At 32.6% G+C, this 12,568-nt stretch overlaps 1 protein-coding gene across 1 annotated transcript in view; it reads right to left on the bottom strand.

The window, feature by feature from the left end:
• The window catches only part of LOC145266410 (nuclear pore membrane glycoprotein 210-like), a 203,385-nt gene that overhangs the window by 68,069 nt on the left and 122,748 nt on the right, over window positions 1–12,568 (bottom strand). Inside the window, exons 22-25 of the mRNA XM_080122073.1 lie at window positions 11,401–11,507; window positions 10,297–10,401; window positions 9,589–9,690; window positions 5,193–5,321 (exon numbers count right to left, since the gene is read on the bottom strand). Coding sequence (XP_079978199.1) covers window positions 5,193–5,321; window positions 9,589–9,690; window positions 10,297–10,401; window positions 11,401–11,507 — 443 coding nt within the window. The remainder of the gene's footprint in view (window positions 1–5,192; window positions 5,322–9,588; window positions 9,691–10,296; window positions 10,402–11,400; window positions 11,508–12,568) is intronic.

The raw sequence follows: 12,568 nt of genomic DNA, 5'->3' as shown, positions 1-12,568 counted from the left end.
GGAATCGTCAGGCTAATATATATATATATATATATATATATATATAAAATATGCATCAATTGCGTTTGAAAGCCAAATTACAATGCAATTTTACAAAAATAAAGATATTTTACTTGTTTGAAATTTATAATTTAAATATATTTTGGAGTCAAACTCCATCTTCAGTTTCTTGTTTTTCTTCTTCTTTCTTGCCATGTTGTAAAGTTGAGAAAGAAAAGTCAGTAATAAAGATCCACATGTTGTCTCGCAGCGGCTGTATTTTGAAATGTTGGGAACAGTGCGTTGGCGGCGTGAGATTAACGTCAAGGGTGTGAGTTCTGTTATAGAAGCATTGATTTAATTTGAATAAAATAAAATATGCATTAAGTGCGCTTGAAAACCAAATTACAACGCAATTTTATGAAAATAAACAAATATTTTACTTGCTTGAAATTTATAATTTAAATATATTTCGGAGTCAAACTCCATCCTCAGTATTTTGTACATTTTTTTTCTTTTCTTCTTTCTTGCCATGTAAAGTTGGAAAAAGAAAAGTAAGTAATAAAGATCTGCGCGTTGTTTCTCAGCGGTTATATATATATATATATATATATATATATATATATAAAAATACACACAAACGCTAGACATACTCATGCTCCATTGAATCACAAGTACTATGTATTCTATTTCGAGATTTGAAAATTCACACATCGTGACATATCTATTAATGATTAAAATGGTTGCCCAAAATCAAGGCTTTATGACCAATGCTTTTAAGAGGAGTGGTCTCAGCAATGTCAAGTGCAAGTTCTGCCACACAGATATAGAGAGTGTGAGCCATCTGATATTTAGCTGTAAGGTTCTGCTGGGGAGAGGAGGAATACTATACAATGCGACACAATGGAGTGTGAAAATATCTCCACTGGACAATCTTTAAAAAGTTGAATATAGAATGCAGCAGCAAGTCCTCAGAAAATATACCAGAAAGAACAGTTGGAAATACAAAACCAACTATGGCTATGCAGTCCCTACAACTAGGCACCTTGAAAACAGAGCCATAAAACTTGACACTATGATATGGGGACAAGAATGAGAAAGAAGCAACCTTAGTAAAAGTTACTGTTTCTAACGATACTGAATTAAACAGAACTGAAAAGATAACAAAATACCAAGGTCTTATGTACGACATGAAAAGAAACTGGAATCTTGGGAAGATCTCCATCATTCCAGCAATTATAGGAGCAACTGGACTCATTAAAAAAGAATTTCCAAAGCTATCTGTCAAATATGCCCGGTGAACAAACTGCAAGAGAAATCCAAACGATTGCACTTTTTTTAAGTGATGGTTAGATCTCTCAGTTGGAATGTATAAGATAGTGGGTAAATGTCTGGCATCCGGTAGGATGACCCATAACCAGCTTGAACAAGATAAGGAAATAAAAGAAAATAATCAAGACATTCCTCGTATATAGTTAAAACTGATGAATCTCTACTTCTATATAAGAATAATGATACATGGAAAATGAAAGGATAGTGCATGTGGAAGGAAACAACTTCAATTAGTTTAAACTAAAAAAAAAATAAGTTTGCATGTGGGGGAGGAGGAGGAGACAAGAAATCATTCTATGACGGAAAAAATTCATCTACCTTCCTTGTCCCACCCCTCTTTCATGAATACGTCCTAGAATGCATCTTACTACACATATATCAATCATGTATTCTATTTCGAGTCATTTGAAAATCACACATCGTGACATATCTATTAATGATTAAAATGGTTGCCCAAAATCAAGGCTTGATGACCAATGCTTTTAAGAGGAGTGGTCTCAGCAATGACAAGTTCTGCCACATAGAAATAGAGAGTGTTAGCCACTTCATATTTAGCTGTAAGGTTTTTAGATTTCATGACAAAAATTAACATTTTCAAAGAGAAATTTGTTTATGTTGGCCCATTCACTAATTTCATTGAGACATTGTTGTAATTGTCGTTCAATAGTGTGGACATGTTAAAAAGATCTACTCCAGAATTCAGAATTTTGACTATGGTGTTCATTTTGATATCGAAAAGTGTAGTACACTTCCCTATGGTATTGCAATTTCCTATTCATCGATTTCAAAAAGGGGTTTTCTATATATGATTTTAAAGAAATAGTTGAATATGAAATTTTCTATGAATATTGGTAGTCTACCTTTGAGTCCTTATTTTTGAAGTTCTAGCATTATGCCATATCGACACATAGTATCAAATGCCTTAGAGTTGAAAAAAAAAAAAGTACAATTAAATGTTCATTTTTTATGTATATTTCTCCTCAAATTAAATGGTCAACTGTACTCCATCCTTTTCCATAATCAGCTTGAAAGTTAGTAGATGGTTGGTTTCTAGAGTTCAAGTTACTTTGTTGTTGACTATTCTCTCTAAGGTTTTACACAAACAACTTGTTAAGCAGATGGTTCTGTAGCTGGATAGCTTTCCAGTTTTGGGTATGGGATTGATGTTGGCTTGTTTCCAGAAATTGGGTATTTTACCACTAATCCAGATATTGCTCAGGATGTTTAGTAGGCATTTCATGGAAGGATCTGGAAGCTATTTGAGGAGTTTATAGTGTATGTTGTCTGGTCCTAATGAGGTATTATGCGATTGGGTGAAGGAGTTCTGTAATTCAGCTGAGGTAGGAAGAAGGCAAGTTAAATTTTTCTGTATTTTTGGAATGAAAGTCCAGTTCAATCTTTTCGTTATTTTCTTTAAAGTTCTAAAATTTTATACTATGGTTTGTAGCAAAGGAGTTTTGTAGAAAGTGTTGGGCAAATATATTGGCAATTTCTTCGAGGTCAGTTACTTTTGTATTGTTGTTTATTCTTGTGCTTGGTGGGTTTGGAAAATTTAGGGATGCATTTTTCTTCTATAGAAATTATCGTTTTTGTGAAGTATGCAATTTGATCTTGGTTTTTGGTATCTCAGTTGAGAGTTAGTTTTATGGAACAAATAGTTTTAAATTTGTTCCAGTTTCTTTTTATTTTTTGAGGTTCTAATTTTGAGTTTTGTCTACTGGATTGGTATCCAGACTTTCTAGTATTATTGGTAAGTGGTCACTTCCAGAGTTTGCCCTGCTGATTGGTTTTACTGCAACCCCATATTGGGACGTGCAAGTTAAAGCCTCCAAGTAATATCAAAGATGTGGGTAGTCGTAGAATTGTGTTTTGTGATTCTTTCTCTCATTTTCTCATTTGGAGGTAGATTCAGCAGATGTTGATTTATTTGAATAGAGTGATTTTAACTGCTTTCGTTAGTAGGTTTGTTTTGAGTTCTATGTGACCATGAGATGTATAATTTCTGACTAGGATGGATGTACCACTTGAAACTTTGTGATTAATGTTTCTTATGTAGTTGAATTGTTGGCATTTCTTAAGATATGTTTTTTACCATTTTTGAGGAAAACAGATAGCAGCTGGGTTTAGTTTTGCTATTAGCTGGTGCAGTTCTTTGTTAGCATTTATTCCTATACAGTTCCATTGTATTATTTTGTTTGTTTTTCTTTTTTCATCATTTATTTATCCTTTGGGTTTTTATGTTTATAGTTTTTTTTGGGGGGAGGGGTAATTATGGGTATCTGGTCTTTCGTTTCCTGTGTCCATTGCCTCAGTTTGATTTTGGATAGAAGTTCTTATTTTTGATGTTGATCAAGATCAATCTTTTTTTTATTTTTTTTTTTATTTGAGTTCTTTTTTGTTGGGTGATGATTGTATTACTTTTGGTGTCTTTTTTTGTTGATTTGTTTGGGTAGAGCTATTCTAACTGCTTTTGCTTGTCGGTTTGTCTTGAGTTCTATGTGACTGTGAGATGTATATCATTTCTGACTAAGATGGATATAACATCTGAAACTCAGAGATCAGTACTTTTTATGTAGTTGAATTGTTGATATTTAAGATTTATTTTTTTGCCATTTTGAGGAAAGTTTATGGAAGAGAGATAGCAGCAGGGTTTAGTTTTTCTATTAGCCGGTGTAGTTCTTCTAGGTTAGCATTTATTCCTATACAATTCCATTGTAATATTTTGCTTTTTCTTTCCATGATTTATTTTTGGGTTTGGGTCTTTCGCTTTATAGTTTTTTTTTGGAGGGGGCAGATAGTCGTGGGTATCTGGTCTTATTTTCTGTGTTCATTGCCTCAATTCCATTCTGGATAAAGGCTCTTATTTTTAATGTTGATGAAGATCAATCTTTTACTTTTTTGGATTTAGATCCTTTTTTTGTTGGATGATGATTTTATTGCTTTTGGTGTCTGTTTTTTTTTTTTGAGTTCCATGGGAATAGCTTTTTCTGTAGAAGTGTTTGAGGTTTTTGTAGGTTTTTGATTGGGTTTTTTTGTTAGGCCTCTGTTGGGTTATGTTTTGGTTTTTATTAGGTTTTCAGTATTGATTTGAAATATGGATTTTTAAAATTTTTGAAGCAAATTTTTCATTTAAGAGTTTTGTGATGCCTTCTATTTTCACGTTGGTTGGGTTTGTTGCTTTTGCATGGTGATTTGGTATATTTGTATTTTGTAGGTTTCTCTTAGTTATTTCTACATAATTGGTATTTTTTATTATTTTCATGGCATCTAAGAAGGTAATGTTTTTGATGCATTTTTTTGAGGATTTCTTTTTCTTTTATCCAAATAGAACATTTTTGAGTTCATTGTCCATAGAGTGGATTGACCCTTCAGCCACCATTTACAAAATTTGTTTACTGTATAATATGGGGAGTGCGAGAGTATTTTTTTGTTGTATTTACAAGATTTAGAACTAAACATGACCAACCAATTGATTGGATCGGGCCTATCTAACCTTCAGTCAACCCAAGTAAGAACTAAAATGGTGTGTTGCAGGTTCCTGTTCTTATAATGTCCTGGGCATGATCTGCTCAATTACCAAGATACCATCCTTAGGCATCACGGGTCACCACCCAATGTCAACCCACTGTAATTTGGAGGGGGGGGGGCGGAATAGTCGGTCTAATCTAATTTCCTACCAACAGAACCCATGAATCTTAAAAACCCCAAAAGAAATGAAAAACATTCATTGCTAAAAAACTCCCATGAGAATTTTTTTTTTTTTTAAATAATGAACAAAAATAAGTTCACAAAATTCTTATGAAAAAAAAAAAAAAAAAAAAAAAAGTTCAATAAAGAACATGAACTTCCTGTATTTCCAAACTGCAATTTTTAATACTTACTTTGTCGATGACATACAGGTGGATGCGTCCAACGCCCGACACCTGCACCTTCGCCAACGGCTGCTGTTGGACGTCTAAACACAAATCGTGAACAATTACAGTCGAGATTCCATCAAGTTTAGGTTTCACCTGAAATTTGTTTAAGGAAAAAAATTTAAGCATTTAAAAATTATCAGCTTTAAAAGATGTTTTTATAAACTGAAAAAAATGAGTTCACCTTGTGATGTAGAGAAACTGCTGGAATCCAGTTTGATTGGGTCTCCACAAATTGGATCATTTTATCATTCTTAAGAGCATTGATGTACAAACATACATACATACCAATAAACAAAATTATGTATATACTAACATACGGTTCTTATCCAGAATTCCCCCATATTAAAACCCAATAATAAGATATTCTTTTTAATTCGTTTAAATGCAACTCTAAAACAAAACAAAATGAACATCGTTCTTGTCTGGGCCATCACTGCAGAGATCAAATCTTCATCATAATCCCCAACTAGCATTAGTGCTTCCATCAAAAGACTGATGCTTCTACACTATTGGAACGAGATTTTATAGTTGATAAATGGAATTTTCAGATAAAAAACAATGGTTTTAATCGATTTTTTCTTCTTCTTTTTTTAAATTTTAATAAGTTACAATGATAACTTCCAAATTATTCAGTCGAAATTACCTGAATATTACTGAATTATTAAAAACAATTTTGATTGTGTCAGCAGGTGAAAAATTGCCGTCATCTTTGTTTAATTCGAATGGAAAATAATCTCCCTGTTAAATTCTGTGTTTTACGATCATTTTCATCAAATTCTATTTTTTATTTTCTTCAATAAAATTTTTTTTTACCTTATGGATTGTTGTAATTTTTGGATATAATCATCTTAAAAATACAAGAGATATGTAGATACCATTGTTTTCATATGAACTTCAGTTTTACGATTTCTGAAAATCTTGTCCCAATTCTGTAAAAGCACCAACTATTTCATTGCTGTTGCATTTGATTTTTTTAAGCGATTAATAGGAATTTGTAGGCATTACAACAAATTCTGCAAGTTTGAATTATTGAGTTAGTTCTTTTTTTTTTTTTTTTTTTAAAAGGATTGTTTTCAAAATGGCACACAAGACAGCCACTCTTCTGTTTATCACAAAATTTTATTTTATTTAAAAATAGGACAATAGTAATCCTCTTCTAATTACTAATTTACATAATTTTTGGAATATGATATCTTTTTGAAATTTTTTTTCATTTGTTTTTTTAATATAGGGCAAATTCTTGACAAAAATCTAACATACATCATCATATTCGGTTTAACGTTTGTTTTATATGCTTGTATGCGTTGAAAGAGTTAGAAACTGACTTCCAAACTTTTAATCAGGTTTTTATCCTTTTTTCAAGTCCATGCTTATCACTGCCTCCCATGTCTTCCTTGATCTTGCCCTGTGAACTAACCCAGCTACCTCAATTGTTCTATAGCTAAACCGAAAACTCTTACATAGTCTTTCAATGTGGCCAAACTAAATCTTCTGTTCTGTACACATTTCCCTATACTCTCCAGATGTAATCTTCCTCTGAGGTCATCAGATATAAGTAACACTCCCATTACACAGCCATTGTATCATCCTCATAATTTTTCTCTTCATGCAACACACATTCCTGGACATGCTTCACTTCTATCATACGTAGTTCCTCTGCAGGAACAACGAAGACCATCTGATCATACCAGAGATGATGGATAACATGTGCTCAAAGTTTGTTTAAAGTGAATCCGTTTTGCATAGACCAGCCTCACTCTCTTGTGCCAACCAACCTGATCCAGCGAGAGGACAATACTGAGACAGTTGTAGGCCAGGTGGGATGCAGGAGCTGCCAGTGTTTAGTTGTTTGTTTGTTTAATCAGCATATCGACCTTCTTTGGGTCATTTGATGCTGTATATAAGGTTTTAAATTTTTTGATACTTTCGGAGTTAATGTTTGCTGGGTATATTGGGGCAAGGTTTTGGTATAGTTTGTTATTTGATGGTATTTATATTTTATGGTAAAAATTTACTCTTTTAAAAATTAAAATGGATTTAGGATTTTCTTTTTTGTAGAGTTTTTTTTTTTTTTTTAGGTTAGTGGCCTTGTATTAGTGTTGACAAATTTGTGTGAGGTCATAGCAATCCAGTAAAAGATGTTTCACTCTATAAGGTTCGTGACATGGTATACGAAGTGTCAATGTCCTCACATACAGCGCCTGGTATTCCCAAATGGTCACCCATCTGGTACTGGCCAGGCTTAACATTGCTTAACTTTGGTGACCTAATGAAAACGGGTGTGTGAACATGAGTATGTGTATTAACCAACAAACACGCACATCTAAAAAAATAAATGCATAAAACCAATAAATATTTATACATCCGATAACGTAGAAACATGTTAAATGAAAACTGTAAACCAATCATTAGTAAAACAAGTGAAGCATCCTTGGTCCCCTGTGAGTGCACAGTGAACGAGGCATAAAAAAAAAAATGACTAAGTTCAATCACACCAGCATCAGATAATCTTCTATTCATTAATAAATTATTTTTTTTCCTTTTTCATCTTGTTTCCAATTTGAGATTAGATGTTTCGTTAAGGACTTCAACTTTTCTACACCTCTTGCTGATCAAATTAAAAATTGACACATTCAATTTAAAACCAAGACAATTTTAAATCAATTTAAAATCAAGTTTTCAATTTTATAAACAATTTTTTTTGTACGAACTATCATGATGAAATGAGGAGTACAAAAAAAAACAAAAAAACAAAACAGTAAATATAACACCAACTGATGCGAAACGCTGTATTATCGAAGCTGCTCAAAATCATGGAGATCGGCATGCGGTAGCAAAGGGCAAATCACTGTAATGAAAGTACAGCGAGAAAGTGGGTTGTCGAGGGTGTAAAAAAAAGCATTGAAACAAAGCCACGAGGAGGAGCCAAAAATGAATTTAAAAATCTTTACCTTGTCACAAGGATTATTTAATAAAACTGTTAGAGGATAATTGTCAAGTTACCTTGAAATATCTATTTGAAAAATTACGGAACCATCCAAATCCAGAAATAGCAATAAATGTATCTACAAGTAAAATCAAATGACATCTTAATGGAGCTTGTTTTATACTGAAAAATGTTATAGGCATGTCTGTTGGTGTAAACACACCTGATAATAAATCTAAAAGGAAGATTATTTTTTAGAAATTTTTTAAAAGTTTACTTCAGATCATACAATTATTTAGTACCAATTTTTTTAAATTGAATGCCTTATTTTTTTAATTTGAATGCCTTATTTTTTAATTTGATTAACAAAAGGTGTAGTCTGTTGTTTCTCTTGTGTCAACCACCAGAACCAGCTTGTCATGTTTTCCTCGACTTTTTCCGATGAATTTGACCTGTAAGACCACATGGCCCCCTGCTCGACAACATCACTGACCCTAATGTTGTGTACCATAGATTTCTTCTTTTTTCATTTTTTCTGACAGTGTCGTTGTCGTTTTCATCATCTCTAACATTAGTGGCTGTCAAAGGGGCCATGCATGGGTTCACAAGTATAAAACTAAAATAAAACACAAACTCAGACAAATTCTGCCAATATCAATTGCGCTGTCGACTGTCTACACATTATACGTTCTGTCGAGGCTGTGTTTGTTAATTGACGTTAGCTCATCTCGATCCCCTAAAGAGCTTTTGATCTAGTTCAAACTATGACCTCTGTCCGACTCAAACTGTCATAGACCCAAGACAGTCTGCAAAACATCCCCAACTGTCGTAAGCAGTCACAAAACCTACCACCACATTCCAAACTGTGTGAACTGCAAATATGTTTGGTCTTTGTTTATCACACACTGATTAACAATACAATTTCAGCTGCCTTTTGCGTATATTTGTTTCCATTGCTCTGCTGATAAACCTATTTCCTCTTTTTTGTCATATTTCTGTTTCTACTTCTCCCTTACCTCCTAACACCTAAGGAAGTGTGTGTGTGTGTGGGGGGGGGTCAATAGTATCACAGACCTGTTACCATAACTGTTCTGCATCAAAAACTCTCATTGATTTTTTTTCAAAGTCACCATACAATCAAAGTATCTCATTCTGCACACCTTATACTGCCAAGGTTTAATCTTCCTCTAAGGTCATGAGATCTGTCTTTAAGACTCACATTACACATCCATTGTATCATTCTGATATTTCTCTCCATGCAATACAGGTCCTCAACTCTCACTGATCAGGTTTCACTTCCCTACATCATATTTACAAACTAACAAACGTGAAAACACAGGTGCCAATCAAATACAGAAAGATGTAAAGCTGCCACCTCCCTTTCATAACCAAACAACACAATAGTTTCTTTTGAAAAATGGGGATACAACTTACCTGAATGATTCCTTTGTGGCTATTAAGTACAACATCAACAATTGAATCTGGAATTGTTTCAACATAGAAATAGCCACTACCTTTCTTAATTTCCAAAGAAGCCTACACACAAAAAAAGAAAAGTTTTTTAAAAATATTCTGAAAAATGAGAAAAGAACAATTTAAAATTATTCCTTTTAATCGGTAAACGTTTTTTTTTAGAAAAAAAAAAATAAATAAATAAAAGAACAATTTAAAATTATTCCTTTTAATCAGTAAACATTTTTTTAGAAAAAAAAAAAAAAATGAAGAAAAGAACAATTTAAAATTATTCTGTCCTTGTACATTATTGGCTGTGTTTGGTGAACTGGTTATTGAATGTGTATATATATATATATATATATATATATATGCACACACTAGATGATAACTTATAAATATGTATGAACATACATTATATCACAGAGACACTTATAAATATAATGTGCACATAAATTATATAAACAATCACACGTATAGACACGTACACACATTCAACACCTTAGAGATGATATGGACGGTGATACAAATATACATGAACAGGTAAATATACGAGTGTGTGTACACACTCGACTATATAAAATATGCATTTGGTTCACATAATATACAAACAGCTATATAACAAATACCCTATGAAGTGTTCACTTATATAGACAAGGATAAAAAGGCCGCATTGTTTTTGATACTTACCACATTTGACGGATGATTAAACACGGAGAGAGTGTCAGGTGTGATGTAAGCTTCAGTAACCAAATTCAACTCCAATGACTGAACCACTTTTGAACGAAGTTTAGACTGGAAAAAAAAAACAAAGAAATTAAATTTTCATCCGTTTTTTTCCTGAAAAGTATATTTCATGTGTCCACATAAAATTTTATACAGATATTTTATGCACTGATTATCAGCATTTATTTTATCAGTGCTCAATATGTAAGTAGAGCTAGATAGTAAGTTATGAAAATATATATGGCAATAAAACTATACAAAATTTTCCACGTTTTATCCTCATGAAGATTCGTTGGTTTGAAAGAGAACATTTTGTATAGTTTAATTGTCATAACTTAATATATAAATTAATAGTAATCGCTCCAGACAATGCATGAAGCCACTTGAAGTAAGGAGCTAACAAGAATGAAAGATGATTATCACAAAGAAAACAGATGCCTATTGACGTTAGTCTTGAAAAGACCAAGGCTATAGGTAGAAGGAAAACAGTCAGTAGGAAGAGTTCTACAAGTTCACAATTCTTCAGAAAGAAGCTACTGGAATAGGAAGCTGTATTACACTGAGTGAAGCATGCACGATGAACGAGGCATAAAAAAAACAAAAAAAAATTAAGTTCAGCATTTTGTTGAACGCTGGAATCTGTACAAAATTTTGAACAGAGCCCTTTATTTAATAGACAGGTGTAGCAAGCTCTAATTCCGTCAGCCATGACGATATAGAAGATGGTTTTACTATACACAAATTCGAAAAAGTTGTCAAAAAACAAATATATAACAAATAAATGTTATGAAAGGCAAGTTACTTTTCTACCTAACTGGATAAGATTTTAGTGTTTTTATTTAATGTAAAATGCTTAATTGGTTGGAAAAACATGCAACGTTTATCAGTATATTTGAAAAAGACAAATGACGGCAAGCTCGCTGTTGAATATGTTAGGTTTGGGAAAATGAATCCAAACTAAAAAATTATATAAAATACTGTTAGAAACCCACAAATATTGAATGAGTTTTTAACAGTATTTTTTGGTAGGAATAAAGAGAAAGAAAGAAAAATTAATGAATTACTTACATGTAAAGGTATTCCGTAAGCCACAAGGTATTTTGAAATGTAATTGGTGCAGGCCACTGTGACGATGACTGTGCCAGGTGTGCCAAGCATCTGTACATATTGATGAGCTGAAAGAATTAGAATAAAAAGCATTTATTAAAAATGAAGGTTGATTGGTTGTTTTTGTTTTACGGCATATCAACCCTTTTCAGGTTATTTAATGCTGAATCCAGTGATTTTGAAGAACAATTTTTGAATAGAATATTTTTTTTTTTTTTTTTTCCCCAGTCGGTTTCTATTTAACTATAGTTGAGACCCTAACAGGTACTACCACTTTGGGTCAGAGTGGACCTGGGAGCAATAGCAATTAGGAGGTGGCTCCCTTCTCCCCAAAGCCCACAACCTGGGGCCTTACCATTGGATATAGTTTAAGGTCATATCCAGAACCCAAAAATGAAGGAGTGAATGATCTAAGGAATGTCAATACAGTTCAACAAATTGAAAAGAAAGGAAATAATTTTAAATCAAATTATTCATATAACAACGTAGACAGAAATAGAAATACGAAGGTCGTTCCAAAAGTAAAGCCTATTTCGTTTTTGCTTTTTTAACTAAAAAAATTTTAGAACTCAAAGACGAGAATGTTACCATAAAAACAAGCGATCTTTCGTGCCCCAGAATTTTTTTTTTTTTTACCAGTATCAATGCAGTTTTGCCAGCTATGAACAATGGTTATGCATGGCGGTTAGAGTGTGCTTTGTCATATGAGGATTATTTCAAAAGTGAAGCCTCCTATTATTTTACTTAAAAAGTAAAAGAGCTACAAAGACAGAAATGGTACCATTAAAACGAGCGACCTTTTGTGCATCAGTATTTATTTTTCTACAAAGTCACCACCATTCTTAATGCACTTTTACCAGAAATTCAATGAAGCATCTGTTTCTGACACACATCCATAACAGGGGTTTCTTTTTTAGAGTCTCACACTATCAATATTTGCAACAGAGAGATGAAACTTTCAGATCATAAATGCATAAGTTCAGTCATCATAATAATGCAATTTGCAATCCCCTTTAATCCATTTAAGTTAAAAAAAAAAAAAAAAAAAAAAAAAAAAGAAAAAGAGAAGAAAAGGAGGCATCATTTTCGGAACGCCTCTTGTATATTTTGTAATTTTTTAAATGAGGGT

This window comes from Euprymna scolopes, chromosome 41, assembly GCF_053919585.1.
Source record: "Euprymna scolopes isolate OS-2025 chromosome 41, ASM5391958v1, whole genome shotgun sequence".
NCBI classification, from domain to species: Eukaryota; Metazoa; Mollusca; class Cephalopoda; order Sepiida; family Sepiolidae; genus Euprymna; species Euprymna scolopes.
This window is presented reverse-complemented; position numbering and strand designations above follow the sequence as displayed.